Source organism: Carettochelys insculpta, chromosome 6, assembly GCF_033958435.1.
Source record: "Carettochelys insculpta isolate YL-2023 chromosome 6, ASM3395843v1, whole genome shotgun sequence".
NCBI classification, from domain to species: domain Eukaryota; kingdom Metazoa; phylum Chordata; order Testudines; family Carettochelyidae; genus Carettochelys; species Carettochelys insculpta.
Window position 1 is genome coordinate 67,778,582 of NC_134142.1, and position 26,126 is coordinate 67,804,707.

Consider the following 26,126-nt stretch of genomic DNA (forward strand, 5'->3'; position numbering starts at 1 on the left):
GTCCTTACTCCATTATGGGGTTGGGTTTCCTGCCATCCATATCTGCCTTTCAATCTATCAGAGCATCACTCATGCCCGAGATTGATTTTCCAGCATCAAGAGCCAGCAGTCTTTTTACTAAGAGAGAAACTTCTGAAGGCAGTTTGGATTCTTAGAGCAGTGGTCTACAACCAATAGTGAACAGACATTTTTTCAAGTTCATTTACAAAAAAATCAATATTTCAAGAGCTGCAGTGCATGTTACTGACACTCCTTAAGGCAGGCCAAACCATACTTTGTCACCCCTATAAGAACAGCTCACTTGCAAACATTTGTGCCAGTTAGAAAGTTTAAGTTACTTTCTCCTGGAATTGAAGAGCAGCAAGTGAGCACAAGGAAAATGCTGCACCTAGGGATAGGCTCTTAAGCAGGAAGGAGCCATCTCTCTCCCCCCACTCCCAGGCTCTACACCCCCTCAACCTCCTGTCCTACCCCATTCTCCAGGTTTTACCCCAGCTTTACCCGCAACCCCATCCTTCAAACCTACCCCCCATCCCCAGGCTTAACCCCTCAGCTTCCAACCTGCTCCCCACCCCCCGGGATTAACCTGCCTCAGACAAGCTCCTCCAGCTGCACCTGCTGCTGCTCCTCCATGGTCACTGCCTCATTCTCAGTGGGCCTACATAACTCAAGCGGGGCAGACTTGGTCACCCCCCACTTTAGTTCTCCTGAGGGCTTAGCGCTTCCCCCCCTGCAGCACAGGCAGCTCCCTTCCCTGCTGCCACTCAAACAGAACTCAGTTTAATTGGTTTAATGGCCAGATCCCTCCCACCACCCTGCCAGCCATCAAGCCAATTAAATTGAGTTCCATTATTTCAGCAGCAACAGGACAGGGTACTGCAAGAGGAGTTAGGGCAGCAGTGCCTGGAGCTGCAAATGACTTCTTAAAGAGCCACATACAGCTCCAGGCCACAGATTGCTAATCCCAGTGCTCGCACCCTACTTCTGGAAGGTGCCCCATTAGCCACTTGCCATTGTTGCAATAGTTCAAGAGTTTTCAACTTCAGTAAGGTCCGTCAGCTGTCGTGAGTTAAAATTCCTCTGATAGGACAAATCCAGAAGTTTAAATCATATGGATTTTTGGAAAAAACACACACGCCCCCTCAGACTTGCTCATTAAGTCACTAAACCAGGGCTCAATTTTCCCCATTGGTAAAGGAGGAAGAGTAGGCACCCTCCCCAAAGGTAGTTTACTAGACTTTGAAGGAACATTAACTCACTTTGCCTAGGAGGAAAAGCAAGCCCAGGGCTTTACTATTGCTCTACAAGATGTTTTGTTCTGGGTAGTAGTTCATCGCCATGGAGAGATTTACTGCCACATCCTGATTTATATTGTAACACCCCAATAATTAATTTTATAGATGTGGTAATCCATTTCCACAGCCACTGTGATAGGCTATAAAACATCTAGCCTGCACATGGCCTTGGGCTTCAGATCACTAACCACTTCTGTAAAAAGCCTGTAATTGAGGAAGGTTGGGGTGGAGTGAAATTCATGAACAAAGAACGGGGTAGAGGAGCCTATGGCAGGGCAGCAGGAAGTGGGATATGGCTGAAGGGCCCTTGTGCAAACTGATCTGTGGATGTCCAACTAGCTTCCACATACAGGAGCAAGTGTATGAGCCCAAATGGTCAAACTCCTTTTTGGTACTAAGTTTACAGGGCCTCCATATTAGTCTAGTTCAGCAGTTCCACTCTGGGAATGGAAATCCACAGTTTGAGGTCCCAAACCCCCTTTTAATGAGGTCACCAGGACTAGCTGAGACCAGCTGGGACCCAGGGCTGAAGCCTAAGACCCACTTGCCCAGGGCAGAAGCCAGAGCCTGAGGGCTTCAACCCTGGGTGACAGGCCTCAGGCTGCTGGCCCCAACAGCTGAGGGCTTCAGTCCTTGATTTTCAGCTTTCACACACACCCTTCCCAGAGCAATGGGACTGAGGCTCTGACCCTCCCATCCATGGCAGTGGGGCTTGGTGGGTCAAGCTTTATCACCCCTCAGGACTGTGACAGTTGTTGGGGGAAGGGGAGTGCCATGCAATGAAATTTGAGAACTCCTGGTGCAATTCATCTGGTCTTCTGTCCACTCTCCAGAATCTAAAGAGTTCTCAAAATGAAGAGACAGGAACTTTATTCCCCACCACCACACCTTCCCTGCGCCCCCCAAGTGATTGTTACTGAGGGTAAGAATATGGCACTAAAAGTTGAAGCCAGAAAAATGATTGAGTTTAGATCATGCTTTTCCTGGTACCAGGCTTCACTTCCAGATCACACAGCTCATTTACAAAGCAAATAAGATTCTCTGTCCCCATTCCAAGTCCAGACTTCTTGAACTTAAGTAGCACCTTCTGTTTCATACAGAGTTTAGTTCCTAGCATCAGAATTCAACTGGTTACAGCAAAGTACAGATTTCTTCCATGCCCTGCAGGGCACAGGTAGATACATCTCTAACAGCATCAAAGTCAAGGTATTGGCCTGGAATCAGGAGCAGATGCAACACAAATCCACATTGCACAGCAAGCTAACTTTTATTCCTGCTGAATGGAAGAACTTCGGATTGCCCCAGAGCACGTACCAGGCCAAATCTGTCCAAGGGATATGCAATCAAGATTACAAGAACCAGAAGTAGGTAGTTTAATTTCAAATGGCCCTATAAGTACATTCATTTAGGCTTATCTTATATTGTGATTGTCCTGAGAGCACCTAGTTGCAAGCTATTCATAGTACTGCAGCATGCACTGTGCAAGAATCTGGAAGGGTAATTGACTACCAGAATAGCTGAGAAGATGGACAGCTCTCCCTTTCCTTCTTGTTTGCTGTTCACCCTGTTCAGCTAGCCACCACTTTAGTTACTGGCCTAGTCCTGCTTTTTTCCAGTTCAGAGATTGTCAAGTGCTTTAGGCAGTGGTCTTACCCTTACTCTGGTGGAGCTGCAGTATGACTGAATTTGCCCTCTCCCCCTATACTGCTATGCAGCATAAATATTCACCTAGTTCAGTTTGGAAAGTTTTGCCCTAGTGCATTTTAATGAAAAATTATATCCTGTCTGGGTTATGGTTTGTGAACCAAACAGGCATCATGGGAAATTAAGGAGTGTAGTTACACTATGGTTGCCTCCTGCATCTGCCCAGTCCATTGAACAAATATATAAAACTTGGTCCAAAGAGGGTATTTGATTGGATTTTGTTTTTATACCATTGGCAGAATAGGGGAAAAAACTGTTTAGGATATAACAAAGCCTAATGCAACGAAGTAGGATGGGTGCTGTACCATCTTTTCAAGGCAAAGTCAGACCACTGCTTAGCTTCTTACTACAATCAGGGAACTAGGGAAGAGGGGCTTATATTTAAAAAGTTTTGTTAATCTGTAATAGACCACACTGCTAGCCCTTTGGTAGTTGGGCACACAGCAGACCAGCTGCATACACAACTGTTCAGCACTGGCCCTTGAACTCCACTACAAGCCCTTAAATTTTAAATATAAAAGGTTGGGATGTAATGCGTGTTGCTTCCATGTACTTCACTTAAGCTTTCAAAGGTGCCTTACAAGCATCAGCTAGCATGCCTTTCAAATGAGTGCACAATACCTTACCACACAAGAATGGGTGCTCCATTGCTCTCTGATGGCTAGAAACCAAACTATTCCACTTTAATAAAAAGCATGAGTAGCCTGCGTCACTGAAGCAAGTATGCTAAAGGTTTGGCATACCCATCATTGCAGCTTCATGGCAACTGCTAAGGCCCCACTGGCAGCTGATTTTACATTCCTACTTTTTCCCCCCCAGCTGTCTCAGAAGAGCTTCTTCCATGTGACCTACTAACAAATTTAGTGGTGTCAAAAGCAGCTTAAGCCAATTCAAAATGGGAACTTAGCTTCTACTTGCTGTACTATTATGAACTGTAGCAGGGCACAGCTATACATGCCCATGGATTGATGTTCCAGCGGCTGATTTTCTGGGGTTCTGTTTAGCATATCTAGTAGGGGTGTGTTAAAATCAACCATCAAGGGTTATCCCACCAACTCTAGTAGAAAAAGGAGGTAAATGGATGGGAGCATTCCTCCTGTTAATTGAGTAGCTATATCTTGATTTGAACTTTGATACCAACCCCTTGTGGTAAGTTAACACAGCTGGAGTTGCTTACCTTAATTTGAACTTGGCCTCTAGTGTAGAGTAGACCTTCCTTAGAAATGGAACTCTATTCAAGTCAGCTTGTCCACCCCTTCAGCCAATACAGGCTATTTCCCTGTAGTGTATATTCCAGGGCATTTTCTAGTCCATCCCTCCCCCACTTTAACTGTAGCATCTTTTATACAAACCCTATCATACCATAGTTCAGAGTCATATTTGGAGAAAACTGTTTAGTTGAACTTTTAAGATCAAAGCATGCTTAAATTGAATAAGGGATCTCATTTCCTCTTTAGCCTTCCTTTCTGTACTCTGTTACTGCTCTTCAAATCATGTTGTGAGTAAGCTCTCCGGGAGAAGACCCTTGTCTTCATTTGAGTACTAGATGGTACAGAGCACAGCACACCTTCTGTTACTTTAAGGAGTGCCACCACAATACTAGCATTTCAAGCAATGGGATTTCCAGGTCACTCTTGATATTCAGACAGCTTTTTCTGTGCTTCTCCCCAGTTTGAGAAAGCTGTATTTAAGGCCAGGCCTTCCTGCAGCAGGCAGCTCTAACAGATAAGGAATAGCCCTATATAAACAAATTAAATGAAGTACACAGATTGCAAGGCCAGGCTAAGGTTTGGAAGCCACTGAGGCAGAAAATGAATCCTTCATGAGGTAGGGGGAAATGGGGTTGTAAAACTTCAGCCCTTTGAGACTTGTTTGTTACAGGAAAGTGAATGCATCTTGTAGGGTCCGAGTATAGGAGCATTAGCTTTCAAACTGGTCAGTTTCACGGCTCTTGGGAGGGCACTTGTGGCCTTGAAATCATTAGTCTTTTTATTGTCCCAACAAAAGGGTCAAAATTCAAAATAAAGGCAGCAGGAAGGGTTCCAACTGCAAAAGGGAATGCAAACAAACTCTGCAAACACCTGATAATCACAGATAAAACCATGAATCTTGGTCTTCAACCCTCCCCTGGAGTTACATTAGCCATCCATTACGTCAAAGCACTGGCTTTTCTAAAAAGAATTTAGCTACTGAGTTGGAGACTAACAAATTTATTAGGTCATGAGCTTTTGGGGTAACATCAGATGGAGTGGGTTTTACCCACAAAGGCTCATGGTTTAATACATTTGTTAGTCTAACATACCCCAGGACTGCTTGCTATTTGTGAAGCTGCTGCCTAACACAGCTACTACTTTGAGACTTTCCTCTCAGAGACCCTTTGAAAACCTACAATAGGTTACATGGTATAGCTACTGTAACAGTATTTTGCCTTCATATCACAATATGCTGCATTCATAAGCTGTTTTCATTTACTTAGGGACTACAACTGATCCTGCAAGCCACATCAGTATGACCAGACTTCAGTATGTAGCGACAATGCAGGAGCTTGTTTTGCTTCCCTCTCGGAAGAGGTCAATATTTTTTGTATCACTGGCAGCTCCACTAGACTTTTATCCTAGGGTCACGTCTGCTGCACTACCAGTCTCCAGCAAGCTGAAAGAAGGGGAAGATGCCAAAACTCAGATGTTTCATCCTTTAAAACCTTTATAAAGTTGTTTACTTTTGTCCTGCATGAGGAGGGTGTTTTCTTTCAGACTATCCTTGTTTTTGAAGCAGAACAACCTCTGCACCCCTGAGATTGTCAGTGTGGTACAAAACATTTCCCCTTTACTCCCCTTGATGGAAGAGTGGAGAAGCCAGCACTATCAAGCTTGCTTGAGTCAATTACTGGAAGCGGAGACTGGGGTTGTCAAATGACTTAGGGAATTTGAGTGTCTAGATCTTGCTGACAATTTAATTTGGGTGCTTGGCTTCTTGAGATTGACATTCCCACTACCACATGGCTTAGTATTTCAGAATACACCCAGCCCTGCTACCACAGGTCTTAGACCACCAGCTGAAGTTTCAAGAGCCTCACTGGAACCAAGATCGTAAACTGCTTCTCACCTTCCTAGAGGTCAAAGGCCCAAGCCTCATCAGCACACCCAGACCATAAAACATCTATAGAGCACCTATCCATCCTCAGTGCATGACCATAAACCTATAAACCACTATAAAGCATTTCAACATAGCACTAAAGCAATAGTTCAAGCCATGCTCTACTATATGCATTTCCATAAAAGCTGGAAGGTACAACTGAATTCAGGCTTGTGCCCCACAGATTTAGAAAAGCTTACAATAGCACATATGAGGACTGGCAAAAAAGTATTGCTTACGAAAGTCTTGCTGTTTGGTCTGTAAATCCAAAACGTAGACATACTACCTTGTGTAATTCAACTCTGTTAAGAGGCACAGAAATATTAAGGGACTGGCCCAGGACTACAGAGGACACCTGTGGCAAAGTTCAGAACAGGCCAGTCATGTTCCAATTTCATCCCATGCAATAGTCACAGAAACACATTCATGTTCCCAGCTTGAAGTTCTGCAATACTGTGGGTAGACGGCTGTGGAGGAGAGTGTTGGTGACGTTCCAGCTCCTTGATTTTTGCAGGACATCAGCTCTTGTTTTTAAAAGAAAGGTTTCAAGGTCTCCTTGTTGCAGAGAAGAGCTTGGAAAGATAATCAAGTGCACCATGAAAAACAGAATTAAGTCTTGTGGACTGAGTTGCATGGTTGAACCCCAATTAATGATTAACAATGGGTGCAGGTGTACTGCATGTTGCCTTGGGCTTTACGCGTATGTTGGACCAAATTCTGGCTTTGGCAATTGCATTCTGCCTCCCTAAATTCAAGTGACTGGATGGCTGTAGGTACCATTAAGTAAATTTTGATGTGAAGCTAGAGACAAATGCAGTCAAAGTTGTAGCTGAAGCAGTGCCTCTTTAGCACCCAATCCACCCCGTTGAAATGTGGGCTCTCACATGTTCATAGATGGCAGCAAAGCAGTTTACTATTTCAGGAAAAGGGTGTGTGCTCATGTTGTCATAGCTGCCGAATTAGGGGTGGATAGGGTACCAACACAGTCCTTGACTCGAAGTGAATTCCATCATACGATGGGTTTAAGGTCAATGGCTCATAGCATGCGCACACAAACACACATTCCAGTACCCCAGGTTGTCATCTATTGCTGGCTATACTGCAGATTTGTCAGAGGCATACAGATTTGGTTTGGGAGCCCACAGATAACTGGAAAAAGGGGAAAATATAGGCAGGAAATAGCAGGAAGGGGATTAAGATGGGTTGAGCAACAACATTCTGGACCTCCACTACCCTAAGTTCTCTACATTGACAATGCTATTTTCTACCCATCCACCACTGTGTTCTCTATCTTGTGCTACAATCTTACACTCAACTTCTTTCAGGAAGAAAAATTCACTGTACGGGAACTGAAATAAAAAGGACAATTTGATACAAAGCAGGGAGAGAGAATTCACTTGCCAGGTCTAAATAAATGGTTCAGCAATTAACCAAAAAGGAGGGGGGCCAGTGTGATTAGCTGCATTGTGCTTTAATCATATCATGTTGATTGACACCCAGACAGAGGTGTTTTACGCTCCCCCTTTCCAAGAGAACTGTTGACCTTTCAGACGGATAAAGAAACATCTGCTTTTTTGCTTGTTTTTCTTTTCTAGTTTAAGAGTTTCTATTGCAATTACCAGTGTGGATTCCAGGCTTCAGCTAAAAAGGACACTTGCCAGTTATTTACTCAGCCCTCTAATAGCCTCTTCAACAGCCTGAAACATTTCTGAAGCATTGCCATTTAAAGTAAGTTTCAGGGGACGGTAAGCTCCACGCTTCAGTCTTCACAAACCAAACAATTCTCCACAGAAGAATCATTTTATGAAGATGGAAGATTTTTCCATTGTCATCAGAATGCTGATCACAGAACAGTTTTGCATACAAAGGATTCAGCCGTGACAACCCTGTGAACTAAGAGGGCAATAGCTTAATTTTAGAATTCAAGAGGCCTCCTGACCAACACTCCCACAGATCTCTTGCGGAACAAGAATAGGGACTAAGTCTCCCAAAGGGCAGGCTTGCATTTTAACCACTGAACACGCCTTACTTTGAGGTGCCCCATATAACGATTTAAGGGCTAGAGGGAATACTTTCTTTGAGCTATGCATGGAGGTTCTGGTCCTGTGAAGGGAGGCCAGCATCCTTCACAGGTTCAGCATGTCATGAGAAGCTAAATACACCCAACAAGTATGGTCACCTCCTGCCCTCCCCCCAGGAAGCAAACCAACTCCACTAAGAGTTGGTGGAACCCCAGTGTCTGTTTGGCGCTCTTTGCTCACTTCCTGTCGCTGAACATCCTTCCCACCCAACCAGGCTGCTTTATGGGGAAGAGGAATGACGACACCTCCTGGAGTTAGGTAGGTTAGGACAGCACCGCACTGCCACAAGAAAGCTTTGTTTATGCCTAATGTGGCTCTGCTCTGGCCATGGGCAACAGAAGCCCATAGGGCTAGGCAAGCCCCACTCTATGAGAGCAAGCAACGCTAACCCTCAAGCCCCATGAGCATCTCCCGGGAATGTCCAGCTTCTTCCAATGGATAATCACCCCCTATCTACACTATTCCCAGGAAGCAGCATGCACCAACTTACCAGCTACACCTCAGATCACTCTGCTTTACACACAACACAGGATGTTGTTTTAGTGAAGACAGTTTTAGAAAGACTCCAGTGATGCCAAGTTTGAACCAGAAACAAACTGCTGCATATCACAGCATGCATTTTAGATCCTGGACTTATTTTTAAGGCTATGGAGAGCAAACCTGAAGTCCTTCCAGTGTTTTACAATCAAGTTTGGCTAAGGCCGCTCCACTCATAACATGGGACACAACTTTCACCCTCAGTCCTTCAGAGAGGTACCTCTGCACTTCCTGCTATACCACAATAATTCACTGTCTTTTCTCAGACAACCATTGGCAGCTGGTCATTTCTCTCAAAGAAATTTATAGTATTTTATAACGTGATTAACATTTGGCTCAGTATGCAACAGGCATACATTGAGAGAAGAGGTCCAATATATGTTGCCAGGTAGCAAGATAATCATTCCTTTCCAACTGGAGGCAAAAAGGGTAGCTGCTGAGATCAACTTCTGGTTATGTCTACACTACAGCAATCTTATGAAAGATTGCTTCTGGAAAAATTTTCAAAGTCCATCCACACAGAGAAGAGCGGACCAATCCACTGTTCTGATAAAGCATCCACACAGCCCCTGCTCCTTCAAAAGGATGGGCTAGGAATATAAAGAAAGTCTGGCACCATTAGGCACTGCTCTTTTGAAAAAAGGGGCCACAAAGCAGCGACACATGCTCGCCCCACCAAAAGAACATGCTCTTCCTGATCCAGGAGTGACGTGTTTTCAATTTTGGATCGAAAGAGCGCATTGTGTGTAGACACTATGTAGTCTTTTGGAAAAGGGCCAGATTCTCTAAGAACTTTGTAGTGTAGACATAGCCCACATGTTTTCAGGATAAACAATCCCTAAAATGTTATCTGTACATGTATTTTGAAACTATGAGCACCAGTAGGATGAGACCTCACATACCACTTTTTAAATGAATTATCATGTATATCTACATCCCAGGACACATCCTGGAAGAGCCCCCATGTACACATGATGGCTCTGCTGGAGGTGGTGGCAGCAGCTCCTCCAGGCTGCACCAGTGGTAAGTCCTTTAACTTACCTGGGGGTGGAGGGGTTCAGGGACCAGGTCGGGGCAGGCATTACAAGCAGGCCAGGCCAGGGGAGCAAGCAGTGGCAAGGAGGATTGAGCCAGCCCATGCTTCATGGTCAGGCCGGAGGTGGAGCCAGGTTGGACTGTGGAGATCAGGGAGCAGTTGCAGGGCTGTTGGCCAAGCCAAGGTGCATGCAGGGGTCAGGCTGGGCCCAATGGGCCAGGCCATGGCACAAGGCATTCAGTACAGGGCACCTTGCTACAGGGCCTGGGCAGCCTGGCCTTGCCATCCCCAAGCCCCAGCGCAGGGCTGGCCTGGCTCTGCCCGGCCCCATGTGCCACTGAAGGCCCAGTGGCAGGGCCCATGCAGAGGTCTATGGTGCGACCAGGGGGAGGGGATCAGAGCAGCCGAGACAGAGAGACTCAGCTTTTCCCTGGGGCAGGGCCAGCTACTGGACTGGGCTTCCTGGGACCTCCCTGAATGAGTCAGAGGGCAATAGGCTGGGACTGACCCCAGGGCTCACCCCACAGCTGGCAGATGGAGGGGTGGGGGAGAGGGTGAGATGCCCCACGTGGGACCACTGGACACTTTGTCTCCTGTGGGGTTCCTGGTTGGTGTCCTGTCCCTGGGCTCTGATTTAAGACTCTGGGTGCTCACCAGCTGAAGTCAGAGCTGTCTCGGGTTTCTGATGCTTCCCAGCCCCAGGCTTTGACAGGGCTTGGCAGAGTCACAGGGATCACTGGAGCCATTGGCACAACCCTGCTTAGTAGACTGCCCTGAACTCACTCCTGTGTGATTTTTACCTTGAGAAATCAGCTTCCCTCTTGCTAGAGGAGAGCTGCAGCTTTCTCCCCTCGGTCTGGAGGCTGCAGCTAGCGACAGGCATCCAGTTGTTACCTTCAGGAACCCCAAATATGCGAAAGGAAGAATCTGTCCCGGAGAGCACCCTGACTCTTTCTACTTGCCTGTGTGGTCTGGTGGGCACAGAGCTGCATGGCATGTCCCCAGGTGGTGGATAGGAGGGGGGCCTGAGAGGTTTGCTGCAAAATAAGTGCACTTTGTCATGCACATATGCAACCGTGGACCAGCAGAGGCAATTTTACCAGGGTGTGAAGGGGCACTGGTTGACATGTTGTCCCACATTTAAAAAATTCACAAGTACATAATGAAAATGTTGTGGCATGGTGAATGTAGCCCGCCATCAAATAAAGCTAGTGCCCACTCATTCTGCGTCAGACAGGGGTCTGGGACACTTGGGTCCCTGGATTATTGTGGACAACCCAAATGGCATATGGACCATGATTTGGTCACCAGCATCCAAAGCAGCATGACTCCTGACATCACACCAGGGAAGACAACCCTGTCAGAAAATTCCTCACTGCCTTGTGGGTAGGTTTGGGAGGTCTAAAAGGCTATAGGAGTAAACCCAACCAGAAAATCCAGAGAGGAGACCCTAAAGGGGGTTAGCAGGGAGGATTTGTCCAACTTGCTTTCCAGCATCTCCTTGCAGTCACCTCAGTTCCAAAATGTACTGACTTCGGTCCTTCCTTTGGATTCAACTGGGGTGACCGAGAGGGGGATCGTGCAGCGCAGACAATGCACTTGCTCCAAACGCTAGCCTAGACAATGCATCCTGTACGAGGGTGCCAAACGGAGGATGCTCCATCCTTGCTGATAGTATGGAAACAAAGGAACATGGGAAGTGGCAGTTTGGGTTATAAGCCCTTCTCAACCAGCAAAGAGGATGATGCCATGGGTCACTTTCGGTGGGAGGAGTCATCGTGCTCCGCTAGTCAGCTACTTCCCACCTCAAGCTGGGCAGCCCCCAGTCAATAAGGTGCTGACCCACTATATCTGCCTTCCTCATTGGGAAGACCAAAAATTGAAAAATTAGATGTAAATGATATACCCACCATAAAATGAAATCAACTTGCCTCCAGCTCAGTAGCTGGAATGTATGGATCACATGTCCGGGACTTGAATCTGCCTATGACCTTATGAACACAGATTCAATACACAGAACAGCAGTCATAGACCAGCAGCTACACAAACTGAACATCAGCATCGCTGCTCTCCAGGAAACCAGGCTGACAGATGCTAGGATAGTGAAAGAAACCAACTATACTTTCTTCTAGAAGGGCTTGAGTTCAGAGGACCACCACCTCTGTTCTGAGCAGCAAATCTAACTCCAGTCTGCTAAAATCAATATGCCCACAGCTGAATCGTAATGCATTATCTTTTAAGCTGTGCACCAAGGCAGGATGTCCATATCAGTGCTTATGCACCCACACTGACATCGTGCCTGACAAGGACCTCTTATAACCTTCAGAAAGCTAGACTCCCAACTGGTGAGCAACTGTACATCCTTGGCGACGTCAATGGAAGAGTTGGACGTGACCTTCAACCCTGGCCAGTCTGCCTCAGTCATCGTGGTATTGGAAAAATTATCAAAAAGGTTTCTTGAATTCAGCTCTCAAAATCAGCTCTGCATCACCAATACTTTAACCTGAAAAAGGTGTCACAAGGTTTCATGGTGCTACCCCAGAGCTGGTCACTTGCATCAACTTGATATGTTTCCTGCATACCAGTACAAGGTCAAGGACATCAAATTTGCATGCACGTACCACAGCACAGATTGCAATACTGAGCACTCCTTGATCAGCAGGATGAAAGTCATCCCTAAGAAACTCTGACAAAAGTAATGCAGTAAGCCAAAGCTCCATACTTTCAATACCAGAGATGCAATGAAATGCAGTCTTCGCAGATTATTTCACTTGCCATGCAGCGCCTAAAGCTGACCAACAAGCCATTGATGAAACATGGCCCATGCTGAGAAATGCAATATATGTGTGCGCCAAACCTGCCTTTGGAACATACAAATTCTCTAACAGACTGTCAGCATTTTCACTGATCCATTCTTAGGCCTTTTCCCAAAAAAAAAAAAACACACACAAAAACAAGGCACATGTGAACATAAATAACTCATCTCAAAGCACAAGCAATCAACTTTGACATGCAAGATCTGTTCTCCAGGTGGTGTGTGAACAAGTATTGGGGCAATCTGATCTAATAGTCAAAAGGCATCTGATTTGGGCAACCTGAAAACTACGTATGATGGACTAAAGAAAGCACTCAGACCAAACATTATCAAAGTCACCCCACTGAAGCATTTAAAATGGGCAGGTGGTGATCAGACAAAAAGCTGCAGATGTCCAGATGGGTGGAACACGACTCAAGTCTTTACTCCCATGAGCGTACAACATTACATTAACTTGACAACCTCATCACAACTCTTCCAGAAATGTTGGAGCTTGATACAGAGCCTGCGGAAGTGGAACAACTCAAGCTCTCAATGCTCTCTCCAGTGGAAAAAGCACCAGGAAACTACAGAATCCCAACTGAAGTCCTGAAGGCAAAAAGGCTGTGCTCTTCCCATTCCTCTATTATTTCCTCCTAGAATGTTGGAGAGCAGATGAATGATGCAAATATCACTCTAAAAACCAAAGATGACAAGGGTGACTGCAACAAACTAGAGGCATCTTGTTACTGAGCATCACAGGAAAAGTATTTGCTCATGTCATTCTCAAACACCTGCAAAATAACTGGCAGATCAAGTCTATCTAGAAAATGTGACTTCAGGGGTAGCAGGTCAACAATGGACATGATTTTCTCTTCAACAACCACAGCAAAAATGCAGAGAACAAGGAAAGCTGTTATTCATAGCATTTGTGGACTTAAGGCATTTGACGTAGCAGGTCAGGACAGAACATTAACCAAGATTGGCTGCCCAATGATCCTACTCAAGCTCATAACAGCCTCACAGAAACATGAAAGGAACAGTGCAATGATGGATCTGCATTGGAACGGTTTGCAATGAACAGTGGAGTCAAACAAAGGTGTGTTCTTGCCCCTACCCTCTTTGGCATATTCCTCAGTTCTATTAAACTGTGCATTTCAAAACTCACGCAGTGATGTATTTCTCCACACAAGATTAGATGGTTCTCTACAGTCTGGCAAGACTCAAGGTCAAAACAGTCCTCATTAGGGAACTCCTCTTCATAGGAGGATGCAGCTCTCGTCACTTGTAATAAAGACATGCTACAGTCATGGACTGTCTGTCCAAAGCCTGCAAGTTGCTCTCCCTTGACATAAGCATGAAGAAAACTGTTGTATTCACTCAAGGTCTACCTCAGCAATCCAATGTCATTCTGGATAGCAGCCCATTAGATGTGGTTCAACAATTTTGTTACCTTGGATCTATTGTCACCACAAACCTACCCATGGATGAAGAACTGATCATCAGAATCAGGAAGGCAGCTGCTATTTTTGGCAGACTTATGAAACAAGCATGGAACAATCCTAAGCTGACAGTGAAAACAAAGATACTCATCTCCCAGGCATGTGTATTAAGTATCCTGCAATATGGTTCTGAGGCATGGACCACCCACTTGAATCAGGAGACAAAACATTGGACAACTTCCATCTTCACTGCTTCCACAGAAATATAAATAGCAACTGGCAAGATAGTTTCAAATGCAGATGTACAGTCAAGATCTGGCATACCCAGCCTCATAGCAATCCTCAACAGCAGAAGACTATGATGGCTTGGTCATTTGAGGAAAAATGGGTGATGAACGTCTTCCCAAACAGTTCTGTCTTTGGTGAGCTGTCATGAGGGTTACGAACAAGAGAAGACCAAAAAGCTAAGAGGCAATGATACAGGTCAGAAAAAAAATTCAACATTGAGCCAAAATCCTGGCAATCTACATCAGATCAAAATACGTGGCAATGATTGCTATGACAGGGTACATCATCCTTCGACAATACATGTGCAAGCCACACAAAACCATGTTGTCTTAAAAGGAAAGAGACTCAAGAATTTGGAAATAGACTGACGTGCGGTTATTGCAAATCGACCGTGCAAATTCAGTATTGGACAGACAAGCCATGAGTGAAGCTGCAGACTCAAACACTGCCTCACTGCCACTGCTAACTACCATCTGGAGACAAAAAGGAGCCATAGATGCAACCCAAAAAAGGCCTATAAAGCTAGTTAGCTGGCAGAAGATGCAATCAAGAAATCCCTAGGTCACAGGGATTTTGGTTCAACAGTTGACAAACTGCAGTACTCCAGTGAGCGTGGACCCTAGAACCAGAAAAGATGGCACTATTCTTGTTGGCTCCCATTAACACAGCAGCAGCTCATGTAATGTTGATTTTGGTTACATTGCTGGAGAATTAAAATACAAATGAAGTCACTACGCTGTGTGTTCAACTTTAACATGTGAACTCCTGGTTTGCTTTCATACAACAAATAAGTGAATTAACTGCAAGTTTAAATCTGAGCACCAGTCATTCAAAATAGCACTGTGTCAGTGACTGCTTGTTATGACAACCCAAGTTAATACAGGGGCCAGAGGTGGTGGTGGAGAGTTACTACTTTTAATCACTGTCAAACAGTACTTCTCAGAACCATGAGGTTTCATAACAGTAAATAAATTAGTGGAAATGTGCAGTTCTATCATGCAAAATGTACATGGTTTCAGAAGGTGAACGAGGACTGAACAGGAAGAGGGGATCCAACAGGCTTCACCATCCATCCATCCATCCATCCAAGACTCATTGTTTTTCCTACTTACCAGCATTGGCTTCCTCAAGCCTTTCCCAAGTAATCTGGGGGCAAGCCTAGCTTTACCCAAAACAGCACTAGAGTGAATGTGCTCTTTATGTAGGATACACCAGACAGTTTAAGAAGTCTTCTTCTGCCCTTGTAAGGTTTTGTTTAAGATTTATGCAGGCTTTGTGGGAATTGGGAAGAAGATGTTGAATGACTCATTAAAAAAAGCTGGTCTTCCAGCTTCTGCTAACATTTTTACAAAAATTGTGTCCAAGATGAAGTAAGATTGGGAAAGCGGTCCTTTGTTTTGTAAGGTTCATGCTTCTGCAAGGGCCTTCTGAACTAGAGTTCTGATCATGTTAGAGCATAAGAGATCTTGCCCAAAGCCTTCCATACGTAGGCATCCTCCAAAGGCAATGCCAGTGGATGGGCAAACCAAACTCAGTATTAAGGTAAAGAATAGGGAGGGTTCTGAATTCTAAGCTTAGATCCCAGATAACAAGCAAAAATAGGCAAAGAACACACTACATTTGGTTAGCAAAACAGTCATTACAATAGAAAAATATGGCAAAGTACTTCGAGGTGGGTAAAGTACCTGCCCAACAGTATTCCAGCTGCATAGAGAATAACTTCCTAAACCAGTGGTTCCCAGCCTGGGGTCTGGGAGGCTATTGAAAGGAGACCATGAAATAAAAATAATCAGAGAAAATAAGTTTAATTTAAAAATTGATTGTAGCTTTGCAATTTATCATCTTCCAATAGTGTTATTATTGCTGTCTGGAAACAAATCTATTATGGTTTACTTTTTCATTTAATGAAGTGTACATAGTAGCTAGAATTGGCTTTCATGGGGGCCTGAGAAAGGTTGGCAAGGGTGACTGGGGATCCACATGAGTGAAAAGGTGAGGAACTACACATTTGCCAACTTGCAGACTTCCCATTTGGGAATGTCACTCACTCCACAGCAAAAGGGGAGTTGTAGTTTTGATAAGATTCTGCTTTACAAGCTGAGAGGTATTTGCCCACACAATTTTCCCCAGCCCTATTGCGTGTTAAGAAAAAATCCCTAGAGCATGAAAATTTCACACTAGCTTCATCTCATTGTGGTTTTTTGGATGCTTCGGTCATGTACGAGAGGCAGCTCTTGGGAGTGCCCATTGCCAAGCATCTGCAAATCAGAACAAAAGACAGAAATCTTAAAATAAGTAAATCCTCTGAAATGTAGTCTTCTAGTCTAGCATCCGGCTCTTTGAAAAACAGGCCCCTTTACGGAAACAATCTGAGTTTTCAAAACAATTTAGTCACTCAAGACTTTTGGTCTGTAGGCTCGGGTGACAATAGGTCATCACTACCAAGGTATTAGAGAAGGTCAGTAGCTTCTAGAGAAGAGAAGGACCATAACTCAGGCACCTGTGTGTCTGTTGAAACTGATGAAAGATGAAAAGCAGCCACCTCAAGTGTAACCTCAGGTGATGAGGAGAGAGGTGGCAGAAACCAAAAAGTGTTCATCTCTTCACCTTGGAAACCCATACATAAGTCCTTCTGGAAGCAGTCGGTTACTACAGGCTTCAATATCTGTAACACGTCAGCGCATGATGCCAATTCATCAGTTGTTGCCATTCAGATGTGAATGGCAGAACAGGCTCCATCTGAATAAGAAATAGCTAGTCCAAGGTCCTCTATGCAAAGGCGGATGCTGATACAAAGGAAGCCATCACTGTTAGGTTTGACAGGGGCTATGGAGCTTCACCACAGATGGCAAATCAAGGTAACTAGAAATCTCATTATTGCCTTAAGTTACTCAGACAGCCAGAAGCCTCTTTTTCCCCCCCACCACTAGCTGGTGAAGATATTTCACCTGTTCCTCTAAAAATGCAGGCTTTGTATGCAGTAGCCCATGACTGCCACTTCTAGTGAAGATTCTTGCAAGTCAATATCTTGGGTGGAAGGGGACCACCTCATGAACCAGTCCTCCTTTTAAGAAACGTACCTGTCAAGAGCACGAGCACTCTGTGATCTCTCCATTCACTTCTTAGTCTAATTCAGGGTGTTTGTTCCAGTCTTCAGAGAAGTATAGATATTAGCTTTAACCACACACACACACACACACACACGAGCATTTCCCAAAAGTAGACTTAAGAGCTGCCAGTGAGCAAGATACAATATCATGCACACATTTCCCTACCCACTGCACAAAGCTCCTCCAGTGGCCTCTCTCCACCAGGTTGGGTGTGGACATCTATGCACTAGTTCTGGAAGCCCTTAACTGAGCTACATTAGACTGCTAAGGCACCATTCCCTTTGGATGTCACCCCTGCTCCTATATTCTTTGGATCAACAGAATGCCTGTGCTATTCACAGTACTATCCTAGTAGCAGCAGCTAGGACAGAGCAAAGCCATCTAGAACACACTGCACTGGGAAGCAAAACTGAACAGCAAGGGATAAAGCAAACTTGTGTCTACAGCACAGTGGACTAGTCATATGGGAAGACAAGTCCCACACGTAACATGAAAAATGGAGAGGAGAGGATTGGACTGTTCTGATATCAGGCTAGCCATAAACAAGTAAAAGGATGCCAACACCTTGTCTAAATAGATGATGCTTCCCTAATCCAGAAGGGAGGTGGGGAAGTCATGGAAAGGATGACAAAGTGCTTGAGGAGACAATGTGACTGCAAGAAGTCAAGGTGGTACCACTGGCTACTGTTCATTTATAGTCACCCACCAGTTCTCAGATAGGGTCAGCAGCATACAAAAAGGAGATGCACAAGATACCTGCCCTCAGGAGTTTACGAACAAGTCAACTTCATCCCCCAGGCACTGCAAACCTCAAGTTTGGCTGAAGTTAATTGAACTTGCTCAGCAATTAAAAAATTACATTGTTACAGTGCAGTTGCCAGTACCTATCACCACCTGATTTTGACAGAAGCAACTCTCCACTTCAAAATGGCCCGGAGCAAGTCAAGAACAAGTATCGTAGGTTTTAACCCCTAAGTTTTGTTTCCTTGCTTAAGCGAATCTTATACAAAAAAAACAGGAAAGAGGCCAACAGACTCTTCTACATTGCATGCAAGGATCTATGAGTCTTGTAATGAGCAATTGTTACACTCATGCTTGTATTTCACTACCAGCTTTCTATACAACCTGCCCTTCTACTAGCAAATTCAGATGTGACCAAATAACGGAACAGAGCCTTGCAAATACAGCACAACAATGTTTCAACGTGGCTGTTACTAGTAGTGTTTAAACACAATTCCTCTGAGGAGATGCTGGGGGATCTCTCTTTTTTGGCACTAATGAGCACCACATATTATAGACCTAGCAAGCGTGCAACCTAATATCACGGCCAATGCTCTTACAGATGTAGCTGTTACACTGCATGGTTCTAGATAATGCTTCTCCCACAGGCAGCAATCACAGCATGCTGAAGGCAGTGAAGGGGACAATGACAACACAAAGGAAGCAAAAGTAGATTAAGTAGCAGCACCTTTGGGTTTCAAGCTGACCTGAGGGGCTCTCACCTCATAGTCCTGAGGACATTAAATTGTGCCTCCATGGTAAGTTCCGGTGTTCAGATAGACAGCATACGTGGCATCAGGGATAGAACCTGGACTTTTCCCATCCAAAAATAAAGTAAAACCAAACTATGCAGTCCATGGGATTCCTGTGACTTTAACAAAGGAGGTGCCATTGACAGTAGTAGGGCTTTTTTGTTATGTGAGTCAGCCACTAGATGGAGGTAGCCATGTTAGTCTATATTTTAACAGAACAAACCAGTAGTCATGTAGCACTTTAAAGACTAATAAAATAATCAGGTGATCTGAAGTGGGTCTGTCCGATGAAAGCTCATCGCCAAATAAGCTGCTCTGTTAGTCTTTAAAATGCTATATGACTGGTGTTTTACTAGATGGAAACATAACCCTACAATGCACTGACTAGCCTTTCCCCAATGTCCTCTTCTGTAGCCTCACACTGTCCAATAGCAGAGTACTTTTTAAAACCCAGCACTCAAGTGACAATGCCACTTGCCAAAATCCCAGACTGTGGGATCTAAGATAGAGGTCAGAAACCTCTAAGTGACATAATTCTGTAGCCTTAATTTTCATTGTAGGTGTATAATCCAAACAAGATTAAGATATTAGGTTTATGAAAGGCCAGAAACTACTATCACCATACATTCAAATGAAGAATTTGCAACCCTTTTTGCTATGGATTCAGATTCAAATTGAGGAAGCCAAGCTTAGCATCAGTTTTACACTAGATTCACTATCTGCACAGCCACAGGTGCCAAACACTATTTTAACAGCTGGACCAGGAGAGAAAACTTACACAGCACACAGTTTTCAACCTATGGTCTGACAGACCCCTGGGGGATGCAGACTGACTTTTCAGGGGCACCACCATGTAAAGCTTCTAGGTGTGAGCAGATTAAAGGAATGAAAACCACTGATATAGCAAGTTCTGTAGCTACATTAAATATACAGGATCATGAACTTTCCCTGAGACTGCAAGTCAGGGACAAGATCCTCAATATAGTTACCCAAGGGCTTTCACATTTTACACTAACCCACTTTTATATACGTTACCAGGTCTTCACAGAAGCAAAATCACCACCATTTCCAAGAGACAGAGACTGCATACGAAAGTAGAATATTTGCCAAAACCCATCTATTCCCCAAAAATAGACTGTTGTGATGTTCTGAAACAGACCAGAAGTAAAATTGTTGAAAAATCCTCAATAGCTGGCTAATCAAGCAAATACTTTTATGATAGATTCAAGTTATACAGAATGAGGATTGCCAACCAATCATCATATATTCTAGCAAAACGTTATTATGGGGGGCTGTGCTAAACAGCTCTCAGAAGTCAACCCACACCCTACTAGACAGCTGCATAACAAATACAAGGCAGTTCAGCAAACTCAGCCTTTGGGGTGCATAGCAAGAGACCCTACCACCTGTTTAACATTAACTGCTACATAATCCAAACAATACCCATAGGGACACCATAGAAGTAAACCTGCATACACACACACACACACAGATCCAAAGGACAAATTTAAAGAGTCATTCTAGCTCTCCACGTAGAACTAGACTCACATGAAGATCTTATCCACTTGTAATTTAAACATTTGAGATCAGAAGCTATGCACAATACTATAGCAGCTCTGCTGTGACAGGCGGTAGTATTGTGCCCAGAGGACTCTGGCCCAGAGCATTCCCTTTTGTTTCATACAATTTTGCACTCCATCCCCATCGTCCCACAACACTCCAGAGACTGGGGCTGCTCCAACCTGCCTGGAGCATCCCTGACCATGGTACACCAGGGACCAGGGCTGCTCCAGCCATGCTGGAGTGCCCTTCATGTGCAGCACGCCAGGTCCCCAGCACGCCACAGGCAGGGGTGCTCCAGCCTGCCTGCAGCCACACCACCCTCACCTTAATTAGTTAAGCCACACATTTACCTTATATTTAATCAGTTAACCAATAACTGGTATTTTTCCATCCCTACCTGCCACCACTGCTTTCCAGCACCAAATAAGAGCAGATCTGTGACAATCCACCTGGTCTGCTATTAAATGACTGATACTAAACAGAACATAACAGGTTGCGATTGAGACAGTCAAGTGGCCTCCTCCAGCATAGACTCTAGACCCTCACTGAGCCACTGATGCTCTGAAGACCAAATGCTGCCAGAATTTCATAGGAGAGAAGTGTGAGGGGGTAAGAGAAGAGGGAATACAATGAATAACTTTAATGAGTTAACACGGTACAGATGGCTAAAAGAAATTACTAGTTTTCCATTTGCAACTGCAACAGTGAGCATAGGAGCGTTAGACTGCACAGGAAGAGACTGGAAGTGCTGTTCAAGAGATGCATGGGAAACTCCAAGTCATTTCTAGGGACTAGGTACTATATCTAGGTACTGTATCTTCTGATAGCTTCTCAGTATGTTTAAGTCCAAAAGCTGGTACAAGTGCACATACCAAATGAGGTGTTTTCTTGATAGCAGGTCACTTGCAAACCTAGAATAGCATCAATGAGATTCAAACTGCTGTCATATTTTATTAGCCCAGGAGATAAAAGTATGAGTATCTTTAAGCCCATTTTGAAGGCCACACATCAAGCCAAAGTGAAGTAGCAGACCCATATACTAGAACTCCAGTAGAGACCAGCAGCCACTTACAATATGCTATCACTTTTAGTGACAGTCAATCAATGCAAAATATCCATCTATCTGAAGATTTGATATATCATAAATAAGAAACAGCAATATTACTCTGAAAGCTTATTCTATTCTCAGTTTTACTTTGTAATGACCTGCTCCTTCTACCCCTGTACAGTCACACAAATTTACCAGGTCTTTCATTAGGCAGTAGGGGGGAAATGGTATTGTATTTAAAAGAAAGTGTGGCAGCAGCTAGATTGAAAACTCAGGCACTGCATAATACTTGGAACTACTCTAGTCTAGCCATTTGAAAATGACTAAGTTAGACAAGGGGGTTGGTGGGGTGAGGTAATATCTTTTATTGGACTAGATTATGTTGATGGAAGACAAGCTTTTGAGCTCAAAAAAGGTCTTTATAACTAGGGAAGAAAACAGCACTGCTGCTGGAGCAATTTTTACAGTAGGGGTGCTGAAGGCAGAAATCATGTATTTGAGTTATTACTTCAAGCCAGGGGTGTGGTGACACCTCCAGCACCTCTGAAGAAAAGTGACTTGCTTAATAAATTGTTGACTTTTATTTAACTAAGAGGCAACACAAATGGCCACCTCCAACATCAGTCCTAACTTTTACTTAGCCCAAACTCTGCTTCTTTTCCCCAAACCTGAAAAGCTCCATGTAAGCCTGAATCTCCCACCAACAGAAGCTGGTTCTATAAAAGACACACTGCCTCACCTATCCTGTCTCTCATATCCCGGGACCACAACAACAACTACAGTGTGGTAAACAAAGTACAATATTAATGAAGTTTTAAGACCCAAAGCCTACACACTAGAAATGCAGTATCTACTACCCTGATTGCCTGAATTCATTGTAATAAGCATTGCACCCAAAACCAAGTGTCTGCAAAATCATACTCCAAAACTGCAACCCTGCTCACTTCCAAAGAGTGGAGTTTCCTGAATGGGAAAAGGTTTAGTAAGCCAGATGTTTGTTTTCACTTCAATTACAGGTCTAGTCTCAGGATCAGAGGAAGTGTATGGTGTAGCTTAGTAGCCATCATTATAATTCAAAGAATTTTTTTGGAATGTAAATTTAAACTTGAAATGCAGCACCTGCTACCTTTAGACCAGTGACAGCTTTGAGTGCCTAAACGTAAGGCAAATGTAGTAGATGGGATTTGAATTTCAACATGTTAGTTAACATGAGCAAGTGTGTGGTAGGTGAGGGGGAAGATACACCACTACATGACTTTTCAACAAGCCACTTGAAGATGTGGCAAAGATCCAGTTGTTAATGACAAAATGCACATGTTTAAAATTTTAGCTTATCAGCACATGAGTGTAAAGGCACAGGTTTTGCCAACAAAATAATATGATGTCAGATAATCTTTTCCAACTGACTGGAAAATTCGTTGGAGAAAAGTTAGTTCATTGAATTCATAGGGTGAGAATACAGAACCAGCAGGTGTTTGAGTTTGGTTTTAGATTCTCTTGGTGATTTCTATTTAAAAAAGTGCATGGAGCAATTAAATTGGCTTGTAAAATACAGTATATAAAAAAGTCTACAGGGAATCTGTTTGACAGACAGACTTGTTGTACCATTATACAAGCTGGCATCAGGATATGTTTGTCTTCATCTCAGCTGTTCCTAATTAAGCTTCAGCTACTCATTGATGAGGGGCCACATAAGTACATAGATTCTTTTCAAACAGCCCAATGCTTTTTAAAAAAATAAAATAGAGACACCCAACCACATACACACACTCCACACAACCACCCAGTATCAGACCTTTAAGATGTTGAAAGCAAGTGCTTCCCATCAAATGATACACAAAGCATTCTAAAATTAAGCTGTATCACAAAAACTTGTGTTTCCTCCAACCTTGAAGAATTCCTGTCTCTAAAGATTTATGACATGCACTGGATCTAATCTATCCCATTCTAACTGCTGCTGTTAAACATCTGGTCATAAAAGGGATACAAGGTGCAGTTGAACACAAGGACACAATGTGGTAGCTGCAGTTTTTTCCACAGTATTGAGACTTTAAGTTTATATTACTCAGACTGAAATCTGAGTTAGTATGAAACTTCAGTTTCACTTTAAAAAGTCTTACTGGTATATCCTGAGTAGTAACTCCTAAATAAAGGCTTTTAGTTTTCACCACTGCCTAGGATGGTAGTTTAAGTATTAAATATCTTTCAGACTGATCAACAAAAAGTTATGTGGACACAGCACCCTACATACTTATACTGATTCAGTTTTTCCACTTACCTAGAATCACATTTATTGCAGAATTGACTTGAGACCAACCACTGTTCTACAGTCTTTGACTTTAGAGTCAGCGCAGTCTGGGAGTCAGGCTGCAAGGGTAACATAGCTGGAGGAACACATTTAGAAGAGAGGAGCTCTCCCAAGAGCAGTTTAATATACTTTGGTAAGTGAAATTAACAGCCCCAACAAGAAAGAAGCCACAGATTAAAAAGACAGAACTAGACTCCTACAGGGAGAAGCCAGGGCTAAAGGCATCTAGCTTTACCGTGGGGATTCATTTAATCCCTACTTGAAAGCATAATAGGGAAAGTCCTAAAGCTAGATTTGGGTGACCAATCAGTCCTATAAACACAAAGGTTAGCAATGTAAATACAAAGCATGTTAACTTTTCCCCCTCTTTTGCACCAACTACTGAGACACATACCCTGGTGCATTAGACATGCCCCTTGCACCTGGGCGCTTTTGATCTTCGAGTCTGCTTAAGCGCTAACACTGGCGGACCACACAGGAGGCGTCTCTCCCTGGCCTGCCCAACACAGCTGCAGGGGTAGTCACAGGTGCTCGGGGGAGGAGAACGCCCCAGCCTTGGGGCGCTTCCAGTACACACCAGGTTTGCAGCTGGATGCAATGGGTCTCAGCACCGTCACCCCACTAGCCCAACTGTCCCAGCACCGCCCCCAACCCCGACAGCGATGGATGCTAGCAGCCCCTTAGCTCCGCCAGAGCCGCCCCGAGGCCCGTTGGGGCGCAGCGGGGAGCCACTCGCGGGCTGCCGCAGACAGCCAGCCCCAGGGCGCGCTTGGAGATATGCGGCTCCCGGGGACGGCGGAGCGCGTCTGGGGACCACCGAGCACAGGCAACCCCGCAGTGTCCCTGCGGGGCGGGGGCACCCGGCAGTGCCCGGCCGCAGTGGCCCCCGTGTGCCTAGCAGGGGGAGGGGGGCTCGCACTTACCCGGGGCCCGCTAGCCCTGTGGCTGCGAGCCTGCAGGAGTTGCAGGAGCAGCAGCAGCGCCAGGAGCAGCTGGGGAGCGCTGGGGCTGCCCCGGGCTCGGGAGGGCCCCATCACCGCTCGGGAGGTGCGGGGCGCGGACGGAGACCAGCCCCCTCGCGGCCGGCCGGGCTGTAGCAGCGCGCCGCCTGCGGGACAACAGCCGCCGCGGGAAGTGGCCGGCCAGACGGGCGAGCGCGCGGCGCACGTGAGCAGCCCAGCTCCAGCCCCGCCAGCGGCACCCGCTTAAACGCCTCAGCTCGGGCCATGGGGATCCCCGTTATAAAGAGCCTGCGGGGCGGGGCCACGCCGGACTGACCGCGGGAGGCGCCCGTCAGAGCCGAGCTGCTGCGGGGCGAGAGCCAATGGCAGGGCGGGAGGGGTGTGTCCCCCCTCCCCCCGCACGCCGGCTTCTCGGCGTGACCGGGTTCCAGCGGCGCGGCTCTCCAGAGAGGCGCGCGTGGGTTCAAAGCCCCGCGCGCTTCCAGCGCCTCAACCTCTGTGGCGAGCGCACCTGGCAGGCGCTGGAGCAGCAGCGCCCTTCCCTGTCCGCGTCTTCCCTTGATAAGTGGTTGCACTTCGCAGCTGCTGCGTGCTGGGGCAGGGCGGGGCTCCTTGCTTTGCCTTGCACCGAGGGGGAGGCAGGAGAGACTCTTATGTCCCCCCTCCGACCCCCCCCGCCGATTTGTGGGGCCTATAAACCTCCAGGGGGAGTTAGGAGGTGGTGGAAGGGGAGGTCAAAAGCACAGGAGGCAGGCGGGTATTTTCCTCACAGCTTAATTCTTGAGCCTTTATGAACGAAAAAGAGTCCAGTCAGTGGAGGAAGAGAACTGGGAACAGTATGTTCTCCCAGCAGCTAACCACCAATGGGGCATTAGCCATGCAGCCCCCAGGGTAGCTTCTCCCTGGGTCGGGTGTCAGTCCGAAAATCCGATTGGACCTTCACTCCCCAGATCTGTTCACCACCCCCTTGCATTTGAGGAAATCTCAGATGCAGTTTAAATCTCCACTGGTGGAAAGTACTGCAAGATATCACCCCCCCCCGCGCCCACAGCACAGTTTAGTAAAAGTTGCCTTTTACCAAGGACGTGTTTTGTATCAAATAGATCTAACAGCTTTTCTTGCTCTCTGTGCTGTCAGGGTCACTTTTGTGTCCTCCTTCTGGCAAGAGGAGAGGGACAGAAAGCAGAGTCCAATCTTCAGTTATGCGGCAAATGAGCCAACAGCTCATTTCAGAAAGGATAGTGTCTCACCAACGGGGACGGTGCAGTAGAGGTTGGCTACACCTGTAAGC

General features: G+C 45.4%; 1 protein-coding gene across 1 annotated transcript in view; it reads right to left on the bottom strand.

Annotated features, from left to right (window-relative positions):
• SMOC1 (SPARC related modular calcium binding 1) overlaps nucleotides 1-25,034 on the bottom strand; it is a 183,084-nt gene extending 158,050 nt beyond the window's left edge. The window contains exon 1 of the mRNA XM_074998874.1: nucleotides 24,797-25,034. Coding sequence (XP_074854975.1) covers nucleotides 24,797-24,907 — 111 coding nt within the window. The 5' untranslated portion in view covers nucleotides 24,908-25,034. The remainder of the gene's footprint in view (nucleotides 1-24,796) is intronic.
• Between the last annotated feature and the right edge of the window lie 1,092 nt (nucleotides 25,035-26,126).